At 51.1% G+C, this 13,533-nt stretch overlaps 1 protein-coding gene across 1 annotated transcript in view; it reads left to right on the forward strand.

The window, feature by feature from the left end:
* Positions 1–13,533, forward strand: part of rfx4 (regulatory factor X, 4) — a 92,663-nt gene that overhangs the window by 59,567 nt on the left and 19,563 nt on the right. The window contains exons 11-13 of the mRNA XM_070901509.1: positions 1,915–2,059; positions 2,898–2,992; positions 7,844–7,961. Coding sequence (XP_070757610.1) covers positions 1,915–2,059; positions 2,898–2,992; positions 7,844–7,961 — 358 coding nt within the window. The remainder of the gene's footprint in view (positions 1–1,914; positions 2,060–2,897; positions 2,993–7,843; positions 7,962–13,533) is intronic.

The raw sequence follows: 13,533 nt of genomic DNA on the forward strand, positions 1-13,533 counted from the left end.
GGGTTAACAGGGAGAGAGCCAAGCCAAAGCACAGCCAAGGTGCAAGGGCTATTGGCACTTAAGTCTGGGGAGAGCTAAGCCAGAACACATAGTGCAAAGGTAATCGGCACAAAGGACTTGGGGGAGAGTGATGTTATATATGCAGACTATAGATATACTCTCTGTGTAGTCACTGTATAGTTGCATAAGATGGAGACTTGTTTACCTGATGTACTATCAATAAGGTTTACACTGTGTATATACATGCTGGCACCACTAGAGGGTGCAATTGGTGGAGACAGGGGTTTCTTGCCCTGGTGGCAGGGGCTGTATAAAAGGAGAGCCACCATGTGGCTGCCTCACTCTCGAGTTACGAATAAAGGACCAAGTCACTACAGTTTGAGTACAACACATTGCCTCGTGGAATCATTCATGGGTACATTACAGACATAATAGTGTGTCTTCTGAAGGCCAGAGACACATGCAGAGGCCAGGAAATAAGTCACTCATTCATGCTCCCAGCTGTGGAAATTGGAGATGAATGGAGGGGAGGTGAGGGATGGGCAGGGTCTCACGAACAGCCTGAGCTGGTGCCAGGAGGCAATTCTGTCCCTGATTCTGAGGAAAAGTATGTTCTCAGGCTTTTCAGTAGAGTAGGCCATTTAGATTCAAAGTTGTCGCTGTCCGCAGTTTGTGTAACTGTCCTTGTATACCTCTATCAGGAGACATTTTGTGGCTGTCTTATGTTGTGGTTCATGGCCTGGGATCAGTCGATTGACTGTGTCTGCCTATCTTGGAATGTACGCAAGTGGTTAGGAGGCTGCTTGGTGTAGGGGAAACATTGAAATCGATTGACATTTACAGTCTATATAAGGCAGACGTAAAGTATAGTATGTGAGAGTTTATTAATCGTTGCTGGGATGTGGGCATCGCTGGCAAGGCCGGCATTTATTGCCCGTCCCTAATTTCCCTCGAGAAGGTGGTGGTGAGCTGCCTTCTTGAACTGCTGCAGTCCGTGTGGTGAAGATGCTCCCACAGTGCTGTTAGGGAGGGAGTTCCAGGATTTTGACCCAGCGACGATGAAGGAAAGGCCGATATATTTCCAAGTCAGGATGGTGTGTGACTTGGAGGGGAACTTGGAGGTGGTGGTGTTCCCAAGCGCCTGCTGCCCTTGTCCTTCTAGGTGGTAGAGGTGGCGGGTTTGGGAGGTGCTGCTGAAGAAGCCTTGGCGCGTTGCTGCAGTGCATCGTGTGGATGGTACACACTGCAGCCACGGTGCGCTGGTGGTGGAGGGAGTGAATGTTGAAGGTGGTGGATGGGGTGCCGATCAAGCGGGCTGCTTTGTCCTGGATGGTGTCGAGCTTCTTGAGTGTTGTTGGAGCTGTGCTCACCCAGGCAAGTGGAGAGTATTCCATCACACTCCTGACTTGTGCCTTGTAGATGGTGGAAAGGCTTTGGGGAGTCGGATGGTGAGACACTCGCCGCAGAATACCTAGCCTCTGACCTGCTCTTGGTGGCACAGTATTTATGTGGCTGGTCCAGTTAAGTTTCTGGTCAATGGTGACCCCCAGGATGTTGATGGTGGGAGATTCGGCGATGGTAGTGATGTTGAATGTCATGGGGCAGTGGTTAGACTCTCGCTTGTTGGAGATAGTCATTGCCTGGCACTTGTGTGGTGTGAATGACGCAAGTGCTCTCGGAAGGGAGTGGAACACCCTCAAAGCCAAGATCGCTGCGAGATTGATCACCTCGTTACCTTGCGACGTTGGGTCAGGCTGAATACCAACAGCTCATTCACTGTTTAACTCTTACTGCTTGTACTCTAGTTCCTTTAACATGTCTAATAATCTGATTTACGCTGTACACGGCTCCTGCTGGTCTCTGAGTATCACAAACCAACACTGACTAAACAAGCCTGACCTTTGACCCTTGCAGGCATCACGGGCAGTGATCCACAGCGCGGACATCACATTCCAAATGTTGGAAGACTGGAGAAACGTGGATCTGAACAGCATCACCAAACAGACCCTGTATACCATGGAGAACTCTCGGGAGGAGCACCGCAAACTCATTGTGAAATGTAAGAATGAATTCCACGCAAGACGGGCAAACATAGCTCCCCTCCCCCCTCTCTCCCCTCCCTCCCCCCCCCCCCCCCCCCCCAGCAGCAAGTGCGACCTTAAACATTCTCTTTTAAAACCTTTTTATAAAGACTTCTCTGCATTAACAAGCAACAACTGTACGTGATAATTTCTCCAAACACACTGCAGCAATAATTTCAAAGGTTTGCTAATGGTTAGTAAAACATAAGATAGTTTTCCTGAGCCTAGGTATGAGCATCCACATGTTTAACTTGATTGTATCTGGCATGGGCCGATGGGCCGAATGGCCTCCTTCTGTTACTGTATGATTCTATGATTATATAACGTTACTTTTTTTGGTATTTGAACAGGGGAGTCAGCCAATGCTGTACTTTTCTTTTGAAATGTAATCACTGTTGTAATGTGGGAAACGTAGCAGCCAATTTTTCACACAGCAAGATCCCACAAACAGCCTTGTGATGATGCCTGGATAATCTGTTTTCGTGATGTTGGTTGAGGGACAGATATTGACCCCAGGACACCGGGCAGAACCCCCCTGCTCTTTGTTAAAATAGTTTTGTGGGATCTTTTATGTCCACCCGAGAGAGCAGGCGGCCAATTTCGGGCCAGCCTCGGGTCTCCCGGTTTGGGGTACACCCTGTCTGCCCAGCGCCAAGTCCGGACTCGAAGACAGGCCCAGCCTGTAACCTGCAGTGAGGCGGGATCGCCCTCTGCAGTGTGCGCGCTGTCTGAATGTCGGTGTGATTGTGGGATGTTTCTGCGCCTTTGTCCCCACCACAGCTCACTTGTCTGTGTTGCACCTTTGTGTCTCGATAGTGTATCAGGAATTTGATCATCTTCTGGAGGAGCAGTCACCCACCGAGGCATACATCGAATGGCTGGACTCCATGGTGGACAGATGTGTTGTCAAGGTTGGTAAGCAGAAGTTGACCTCTCTTCCTAATCCAAGAGCAGATGGATGCAAGTTCCTGATTAAATGGATACAAACCTGAGTTTGTAAAGAATTGTCAGGGGTTGTGTTTGGGGAATGGTTCTAATGCGGCTTCACTCGCCCCAGTTTCCCCCCCTTCCTGTCATGAACACAGACTGAGGTATTGTTCCTCATAAAACAGTTCAATCCCCTGCTCATTTCCACTGCCCCAGTCTTTTAGGATAAATGTCTTTACCCAGAGAGTGGTGAGAATGTGGAAGTCGCTACCACAGGGAGTAGTTGAGGGAGGGAGGGAGGGGGGTGGGGGGAGGTGGAGAAGGAGGGGGATGGGGTGGGGGAGGAATCTGACCTTGTTGCACCCACTCGACAGGCAAAGTGGACAAGCTTCACATGCGATGGCAACAGGTGCTGAACGATTGCCAAATGAAGCAGATGAGGCCCCCGGCCTAATGTCGGGGCTCTGGCCTCACGGTCAGGGAGCTGATCCACTGGTTACACACTTGAAAACCAGCCAGAACCAATATGTACCCCCTGGTATCTCTGATGTGTATAGCTCAGTACGGCACCAGGCAGTGCATTGTGCTTCTGGTCCAGAGCTGTGAGACATCAGGTCTGGTGTCACTTCCACTTGGGCACCTGTCCAACGACAGAAGTGCTGTAAAAACCATTCAATGAAAGTTGAGACAAAACGTATGTAGACCGATAAATAAATCTAGTTCTGTTATACAATCAGTAAATAGTACTCTATGAGCACAGGTTGCATAAACTTGGTTTGTAATCTCTTGAGTTTAGAAGGTTCAGGGGTGATCTAATTGAGATGTTTAAAATAATAAAGGAGTTGATGGGGTCGAAAGAAAGGGGGCGGGGTAAGGGGTGGGTGGAGGGGAGTCCAGAACAAGGAGGGAATAACCTTCAAATTAGAGCCAGGCAGTTCAGGTGGCATGTAGGCCTTTATATCAAGGGAGTAGGAGTACAAGAGTAAGGAAGTCTTGCTACAATTGTACAGGGCCTTGGTGAGACCACACCTGGAGTACTGGGCACAGTTTTGGTCTCCTTATCTGAGGAAGGATATACTTGCCTTAGAGGCCGTGCAACAAAGGTTCACCAGCTTGATTCCTGGGATGAGAGGGTTGTCCTATGAGGAGAGATTGAGTAGATTGGGCCTATACTCTCAAGTTTAGAAGAATGAGAGGTGATCTCATTGAAACACAAGATTCTATGGGGGATTGACAGGGTAGATGCTGAGAGATTCCCTGGGCTGGAGAGTCTGGAACTAGGGAGCAAGGTCTCAGGATAAGGGGTAGGCATTTAAGACTGAGATGAGGAGGAATTTCTTCACTCTTTGGTGAATGTTTGGAATTCTTTACCCCAAAGGGCTGTGGATGCTGAATCGTTGAGAATATTCACGGCTGAGGTAGACAGATTTTTGGACACTAAGGGAATCGAGGGATATGGAGATCGGGCGGGAAAGTGGAGTTGAGGTCGAAGATCAGCCATGATTTCATTGAATGGCGGAGCGGGCTCGAGGGGCCATATGGCCTACTCCTGCTTCTAATTCTTATGTTCTTATGTCAGAAAGCATTTCTTCACACAAAGGGTAGTGGAAATCTGGAACTCTATCCCCTGTTGAGGCTGAGGAGTCAATTGATAAATTTTAAACTGTGATGGATAGATTTTTGTTAGGTAAGGAAATTATGCTATGGAGCAAAAACAGGTGAGAGAAGTTGAGCTAGAGGTATGTCACAATCTGAATGGCGAAGCAGGCTCGATTGTGCTGAATGGCCTCTCCCTGTTCCTATGTTCCTAATTGCTATTAGAACCAAAAAATACTTTTCCTGTCTTCGGACTAAGGTTGATTTACAATATTCAGGGCTAGGAACACACTCATACCTCCACTTTAGCTGGCCAGGTCTGTACGTGGCTTGTCTCATTTTGCAGATACTACAGTAATAACTCCACAAGCTGTTGGAGACAGGAAGCAGGTGAAATACATAAAGCTGGCATTTATATATCACCTTTCACATCCTCAGGACGGCCCAAAGCACTTCCCAGCCAATGAGTTATTTTTTTAAATGGAGTCACTCGTTTTGTAGGCAAACACAGCAGTCAATTTACGCAAAGAAAGATCCCAGGAACTTCACAATTGATGGGCTCAAAAGTTACAGCCCCAGTACTATTCAAATTGCTATTGTCACCAAATCGTCACTAGATCTGAAACTCCAGGTCTCAGATTTGGGTGTGGGCCTCGCACATATTGCCTAATTGGATCATTCACTCTTTTAATTATTTCAGTGATGCTTGGGGATTTCTGGGAATGTTGCAGTTTACGTAGATAGAGTTTTAGGAATGGCTTACCCTAAATAAAGGAGATCTTCGGAATTATATCATAGGAATCGACTTGAATTTAAAATTCTCTTCCTTAGGTTCAAATTCCTCCACGGCCTCGCCTCTACCTGTCTCCTCCAGCCGTACCACTCTCCGAGATCTCTGCGTTCCTCCAATTCTGGCCTCTTGTATATCCCGGTTTCCATCGCCCCACCTTTGGTGGCCGTGCCTTCAGCTGCCTGGGCCCTAAGATTTGGAATTTCCTCCCTAAACTGTTCCGTATCTCTCTCCTCTTTTAAGACGCTCCTTAAAACCTCCCTCTTTGTCCAAGTTTTTGGTCACCTGTCCTAATCAACGTTCCCTCTTTTTTTTCTGTCCCCCCTCCGTGCCCCCTTTAACGGGCTGCGCTAGCCATTCAAAATGCCGCGCACGCCCGGTTTTTCTGTTTAAAAGCTGGCTCACCGACTGCGTGGGATCCGCAGAGCTGCGCAGCTGAAAGGGAAACATCGGTCCTAATTGCTCCTCCGTGGCTCGGCGTTACATTTGTTCTGATAATCGTGCTGTGAAGCGCCTTGGGACTTTTTAAACTATGTTAAAGGCGCTATATAAATGCAAGCTGCTGTTGATAGACCCTATATAATCATCATAGGCAGTCCCTCGAATCGAGGATGACTTGCTTCCATGTCAAAAAGTTCACAGGTGTTTCAATGAAGGACCCAATATTCCAGATCCCGAACTACATGTTGAAGGGTGGAAGATGCCTGTGCGTGGATTTTTTTACCGTGGGGTGGCCGTTGCACACCAGCCACCACACGGGCTTGACCGAGCTAGGTCTTGGTCCAGTGGCAAGGATTAACCAAAACAACTGGAGACCTGCTCTGCTGCACGGACCTAGTGCGTGCACATATCACATATAATAAGTGGGTCCTAGGAATGATGTACTGCACATAGGATCTTAGTGAGAGAAAGGCCAAGTTACTGTGGATGCTGGAAATCTGACACAAAATCAGGAAATGCTGGAAACCCTCAGCAGGTCAGGCAGTGCCTGCGGAGAGAGAAAGAGTTAGTGTTTCAGCTTGGTGACCTGTGACACGTTAACTCTCTCTTTCTCTCTCTCCAGAGATGCTGCCTGACCTGCTGAGTGTTTCCAGCTTTTTCTCTTTTTATCTTAGTGAGAAAACGTGAGCACAGTCTGTGCTAAACTTTTTAAAATAAAGATTGGAAAAATTAATTAATTTACAGTGCAACAAAGGTTCACCAGACTGATTCCCAGAATGGCAGGACTGACATAGGAGAGACTGGATCGACTGGGCCTATATTCACTGGAGTTTGGAGGAATGAGAGGGGATCTCATAGAAACATATAAAATTCTGACAGGACTGGACAGGTTAGATGCAGGAAGAATGTTCCCGATGTTGGGGAAATCAAGAATCAGGGGTCACAGTCTAAGGATAAGGGGTAAGCCATTTAGGACTGAAATGAGGAGAAACTTCTTCACTCAGAGAGTTGTTAACCTGTGGAATTCCCTACTGCAGAGAGTTGTTGATGCCAGTTCATTGGATATATTCAAGAGGGAGTTAGATATGGCCCTTACGGCTGAAGGGTTCAAGGGGTATGGAGAGAAAGCAGGAAAGGGGTACTGAGGTGAATGATCAGCCATGATCTTATTGAATGACGGTGCAGGCTCGAAGGGCCGAATGGCCTATTCCTGCACCTGTTTTCTATGTTTCTATGTTATCAAACATATCATCGAATTTAAAACCTGGTTTTATTTGCTGCCAATATTGGATTGGGGAAATAACGTCAAAGCAAAGAGTAAAATAAACAGTGAGAGGATATGTGGAACATTAAGAAACACTTTCAATAGCTGCCCTAATGGTCGTGTGCTGTCATACTGATTCTGCCCACAGCGGCCCTCTGTACTACGTTGCTGACTCTAGTCGGAGATTCAGTGATCTGTAAATGACAGCACAGACTGAGGGTTATCACTACAAGAATGAAGAAGGAAGGCTTCATGCGGACAGTTATTAGTACAGGGAATGTTTTACCATAAGTGGACATTGAAGCAGAGACAAGATCTGAGAAGTATTTGACTGTGAAGAATATCATAGGGGAAAGGGCAGAGTATTTGAGTGGATCGTCTCAGTTACAGAGCCAGCACCAGCACAGATGCGATGGGCTGAATGGCCTCCTTCTGTGCTGTAAATATTATACTTTCTATGAAAGAAAAGAACTGTTTGCATTTACATCACTCCGATTTAAAATACTTCACATAGAATGTATTACTTTGAAGCTCTGCGAGTGTTTTCAATACTGGCAATTGTCGCAGCCAATTTGTGCACAGCAAGAGAAGATTGGTCAGTTCATCTGAATGAGATGCTTGGCCACTTACAAGTCAGCACTGCAAAGGAGGAGGAAAGAAGCACTTTTGATTGTGAGATAATTCACAAAGGCCCACCCTCCCCCATTCCGTCCGACCAACACTTATCGAAGGTTTATTTTCCAGGTAGCAGCGCAAAGGCCTGGGAGCCTGAAGAAAGTGGCACGGCAGTTCCTGCTGATGTGGTCCTGCTTTGGGACCAGAGTTATTCGCGACATGACGTTGCACAGTGCACCAAGTTTCGGTAAGCAGTCACTTGTTCAGTTTTGGATACAGAGCTGTATTCTACCCATGTTCACCCAGACTAAGCTGCATCGAAAAGCGGAACTCGACGGTAATTCAATCTTAATTGCCCTGTCCTTTCACCATAACAGCAGATTGCTGCCAGTGCAATCTCAAAATTAATTCATTCCAGGCAACTAAAATTCACACAAAGCATTCCATCCTGCGATTCTTCACATGGACTGCACAACATGATGTGATTTACAAACATGCAAATGTGTAAGAAAAGACTGTGGTGACCTGATCGAGGTCTTCAAGATTATGAGGGGGTTTGATAGAGTAGACGTAGAGATGTCTCAAATTGTGGAGAAGACCAGAGCTAGGGGCCATAAATATAAATTGGTCATTAATAAATCCAATAGGGAATTCAGAAGAAACTTCTTTACCCAGAAAGCGGTCAGGATGTGGAACTCGCTGCTACAGGAAGTGGTTGAGGGAGAGTGTGGGGGGTGGGGTATGAGGGAAAGTGTGGGGGGGTGTGTAAGGGAGAGTGTAGGGGGGGGTATGAGGGAGAGTGTAGGGGGGGTTATGAGGGAGAGTGTGGGGGGGGGGTTATGAGGAGAGTGTGGGGGGGGGTTATGAGGGAGAGTGTGGGGGGGGTTATGAGGGAGAGTGTGGGAGGGGTTATGAGGGAGTGTGTGGGAGGGGTTATGAGGGAGAGTGTGGGGGGGGTTTATGAGGGAGAGTGTGGGGGGGGTTTATGAGGGAGAGTGTGGGGGGGGTTTATGAGGGAGAGTGTGGGGGGGGTTTATGAGGGAGAGTGTGGGGGGGGTTTATGAGGGAGAGTGTGGGGGGGGTTATGAGGGAGAGTGTGGGGGGGGTTATGAGGGAGAGTGTGGGGGGGGTTATGAGGGAGAGTGTGGGGGGGGTTATGAGGGAGAGTGTGGGGGGGGTTATGAGGGAGAGTGTGGGGGGGGTTATGAGGGAGAGTGTGGGGGGGGTTATGAGGGAGAGTGTGGGGGGGGTTATGAGGGAGAGTGTGGGGGGGGGTTATGAGGGAGAGTGTGGGGGGGGTTATGAGGGAGAGTGTGGGGGGGGTTATGAGGGAGAGTGTGGGGGGGTATGAGGGAGAGTGTGGGGGGGGTATGAGGGAAAGTGTGGGGGGGGTATGAGGGAGAGCGTGGGGGGGGTATGAGGGAGAGCGTGGGGGGGTATGAGGGAGAGCGTGGGAGGGGGGTGTGAGGGAGCGTGGGAGGGGGGTGTGAGGGAGCGTGGGAGGGGGGTGTGAGGGAGCGTGGGAGGGGGGTGTGAGGGAGCGTGGGAGGGGGGTGTGAAGGAGCGTGGGAGGGGGGTGTGAGGGAGCGTGGGAGGGGGGTGTGAGGGAGCGTGGGAGGGGGTGTGAGGGAGCGTGGGAGGGGGTGTGAGGGAGCGTGGGAGGGGGTGTGAGGGAGAGTTGGGGGGGGTGGAGAGTTGTGGGGGGACATATGGGAGAGGGGAGTGGGGGTTGTGAGGGAGAGTCGGGGGGGGGGGAAGAGAGTTGTGGGTGAGGGGTGTGAGGGAGAGTGGGGGGGGGTGTGAGGGAGATTGGGGGGGGGCTATGAGGGAGGGTGTGAGGGTGGGCGAGAGAGTGGATGGAAGAATATGATGTTTTGATCCAACTAAAATGTGTCCAAATCAAAGAAAAACAGACATGGAAAGTTGAGTATTCTCTGAGGCCGCTGCAGTGATTGAACTCCCAGGTTGCTCCTGGCTGGGCCGAGAGACAAATCTTTAGATCCTGGAGACTCCAGGACAAACCTGGAGTGTTGTCGACTCTGCCTCTAACTCCGAGGCGAGAACGACACCTATTGAAGCACACTGACTCCTTTATTCCTTGTAAGAATCTTAAAATTCATGGCCAACGAGAACAATCATAGAATCATACAGCACAGATGGAGGCCATTCGGCCCATCGAGTCTGCGCCGGCTCTTTTGAAGAGCGATCCCGTCAGTCCCGCTCCCCCGCTCTTTCCCCGTAGCCCGGCAATTTTTCTCCTTCAATCATTTATCCAATTCCTATGGTTCCCGACTGTTGTGCCAGTGGAAACAGTTTCTCCTTATTCGCTCCATCTATGATTTTGAACATCTCTATTAAATCTCCCCTTCAGCTTTTCTGCTCTAAGGAGAACAACCCCAGCTTCTCCAGTCTCTGCTCATAGCTGTCCCTCATCCCTGGGTCCCATTCTGGTCAATCTCCTCAATGATGTCTGACTAACGGTATTTTAAACCACTAACTTGTTGGACTTTAGGCTGATGCTATCATTGAACGTCTTTACATTTCCTTCCCTCTTTATTACACTTTTGTGTGCTGCATACAGTTTTAAAAATTGTCGTTACTTTTTTTTAAAAAGCTGATTTACCCAGAAGCTGGTAAACCTCGGCAAATCTTGCTGACTTTGGTCATACAGGGAGCGGCAGCAGCTAAGACAGCCAGTTTTCAACAAAGAATTGCCCCCTCCCTGTCTCTGCATTTCAAAGGCACAGTTGGGGGCGGAGGGGGAGTATTTTTGATAAAGTTTCCTTTCTGAGAAATGACTAATTGACAATAGCTATCCTCCCTGAATCGCTACATGTTAGTGTTTTATGGGGCTGTGTGTCACTTTCTTTGTGAATTGCCGCTGGTGTTTACGGTTGCTGAAAGCAAGGTACCCCATAATATGGAGATTGCATTATCCAGTGCAACTTAATAGCATGAAGTCTCATTCAAATCCAATTCCCTGCTCCTGTCTGGATAAGAACCTTTCTCGTTTAGGGCCGCTCTATCCCTTTCTTGCTGTTCTATTCAGCCAGTCCTTAATTTTTAACACATTAGCCCGTGCATTTTAATTAAAAATGAGCTGTTTAATGTAACGTAACACATTCATATTTTAGTAGAAAGAAACCCACAGGGATCCTTTGTTACAGAAACCCAGTGGCACTAAAGGAAAGATGATGAATATTGATGCTTTATTCTGATAGTTTTGAGTCGGGGAAATCCAAGTGCAGAGACAGGCCCCTATAAATCCCCAAGAAACAAGCGAGTAGACCGAAGTTTAATGGAACAGGTGAGCGCTGACCCTTTGACTACCTTACAGCACAAGAGCAGCAAGAGTAGGGCTCAGCTACACACCGTAACATCGCCCGTCTCCGCCCGCCTCAACCAAAACAAGTTGCATTTATATAACAACATAAGAAATAGGAGCAGGAGCCTGGCCCCTCGAGCCTGCTCCGCCATTCAGTAAGATCATGGCTGATCTGATCATGGGCTCAGCTTCACTTCCCTGCCCGCTCCCCATAACCCTTTACTCCCTTATCGCTCAAAAATCTGTCTATCTCCGCCTTAAATATATTCAATGACCCAGCCTCCACAGCTCTCTGAGGCAGAGAATTCCACAGATTTACAACCCTCTCAGTGAGGAGATTCCTCGTCATAGTTTTAATTGGGTGGCCCGTTATTCTGAGACTATGGGCCCAAGTTTCGAGCCGCACCTAGAAAGGCGCAGTCCCGACCTGGACGCCCGTTTTTTGCGCCACAAAGTGCGCCTAAAAAAAACCTCCGTATTGTCCACCTCCCTGCAGGTCCTCTGGCCCTCGGCTCGGCGCAGCGCAGCAGGAGCTATAGGGGGCGGAGCCAGGTCCCTGCGCTGAAAACAGTGCCAGGACCTCTGCACATGCGCGCTACAGTGGGCACGCAAGTGCAGTAGCTCCAGGCGCCCGAAACTGTGTGGGAGGGGCCTGAAGCACGCAGCCCCTACAGCCCCTAGTCCTGGCTGAATGGCCTCACTGGGGCTGCGTGAATAAGGCTCCTCCCACGCCCAGCTCCTGCTTCCTCCCGACCCCGCCTCCCGCCTCCCGCCTCCGGACCAGACCCGACACCCACTCCCCACCCCTCCCCCTCCCCGCCTCTGGACTGGATCCGACCTGACCTCCCTCCCTCTTCCCCCCCCCCCCCCACCCCCCCGACTTGACCTCCCTCCCCCTCCCCCCCCGACCTGACCTCCCTCTCCCTCCCTCCCTCCCTCCCTCCCTCCCCCCGACCCGAACCGAACCGAACCGACCTCCCTCCCACCAACCCCCCCCAACCCGACCCAACGGCACCTACTTGTAAATCTGGTGCTGGGGACGGGCCCTTCCCGAAGTCTCGGCCCCGGCCCGTTCAGCCTCCCTCCCCCTTCTCCCTTCTCCCCCACCCCCCTCAATCTCCTTCCCCCCCCCCCCAATCTCCTTCCCCCATCCCCCCCCTTCTCCCCCATCCCCCCCCTTCTCCCCCATCCCCCCCTTCTCCCCCATCCCCCCCCCTTCCCCCATCCCTCCCCCTTCTCCCCCATCCCTCCCCCTTCTCCTCCATCCCCCCCCTTCTCCCCCATCCCTCCCCCTTCTCCCCATCCCTCCCCCTTCTCCCCCATCCCTCCCCCTTCTCCCCCATCCCTCCCCCTTCTCCCCCATCCCTCCCCCTTCTCCCCCATCCCTCCCCCTTCTCCCCCATCCCTCCCCCTTCTCCCCCATCCCTCCCCCTTCTCCCCCATCCCTCCCCCTCTCCCCCATCCCCCCCCTTCTCCCCCCATCCCTCCCCCTTCTCCCCCATCCTCCCCCTTCTCCCCCATCCCTCCCCCTTCTCCCCCATCCCCCCCCCTTCTCCCCCATCCCCCCCCCTTCTCCCCCATCCCTCCCCCTTCTCCCCCATCCCTCCCCCTTCTCCCCCATCCCTCCCCCTTCTCCCCCATCCCTCCCCCTTCTCCCCCATCCCTCCCCCTTCTCCCCCATCCCTCCCCCTTCTCCCCCATCCCTCCCCCTTCTCCCCCATCCCTCCCCCTTCTCCCCCATCCCTCCCCCTTCTCCCCCATCCCTCCCCCTTCTCCCCCATCCCTCCCCCTTCTCCCCCATCCCTCCCCCTTCCCCCATCCCTCCCCCTTCTCCCCATCCCTCCCCCTTCTCCCCCATCCCTCCCATCCCTCCCCCTTCTCCCCATCCCTCCCCCTTCTCCCCTTCCCCCATCCCTCCCCCTTCTCCCCCCATCCCTCCCCCTTCTCCCCCATCCCTCCCATCCTCCCCCTTCTCCCCCATCCCTCTCCCTTCTCCCCCATCCCTCTCCCTTCTCCCCCATCCCTCCCCCTTCTCCCCCATCCCTCCCCCTTCTCCCCCATCCCTCCCCCTTCTCCCCCATCCCTCCCCCTTCTCCCCCATCCCTCCCCCTTCTCCCCCATCCCTCCCCCTTCTCCCCCATCCCTCCCCCTTCTCCCCCATCCCTCCCCCTTCTCCCCCATCTGCTCCCCCCCCTCTCTCCCCCATCCCTCCCCCCTTCTCCCCCATCACCCCCCTCCACCCCCCTCCTCCCCCTCCCCTCGCTGTCTGAATCACAGACACTGACAGACAGAGAATGAGAGACACACACAGACAGACAGAGAGATAGGGACACTGACAGAGACACACTGGGGGGGCATCCCAGCACGCTGTTGGAGGGCTCCCGGTGCTGCAGTCGGTAAGTAGAAAATGTTTTGTTTTATTGATTTAAAATTTTTTTTTATTTCTTATTAATTTTTTTTGATTGATTTATTGATGTATTTATCATTTATTATT

This window comes from Pristiophorus japonicus, chromosome 15 (genome assembly GCF_044704955.1).
Source record: "Pristiophorus japonicus isolate sPriJap1 chromosome 15, sPriJap1.hap1, whole genome shotgun sequence".
NCBI lineage: Eukaryota > Metazoa > Chordata > Chondrichthyes > Pristiophoridae > Pristiophorus > Pristiophorus japonicus.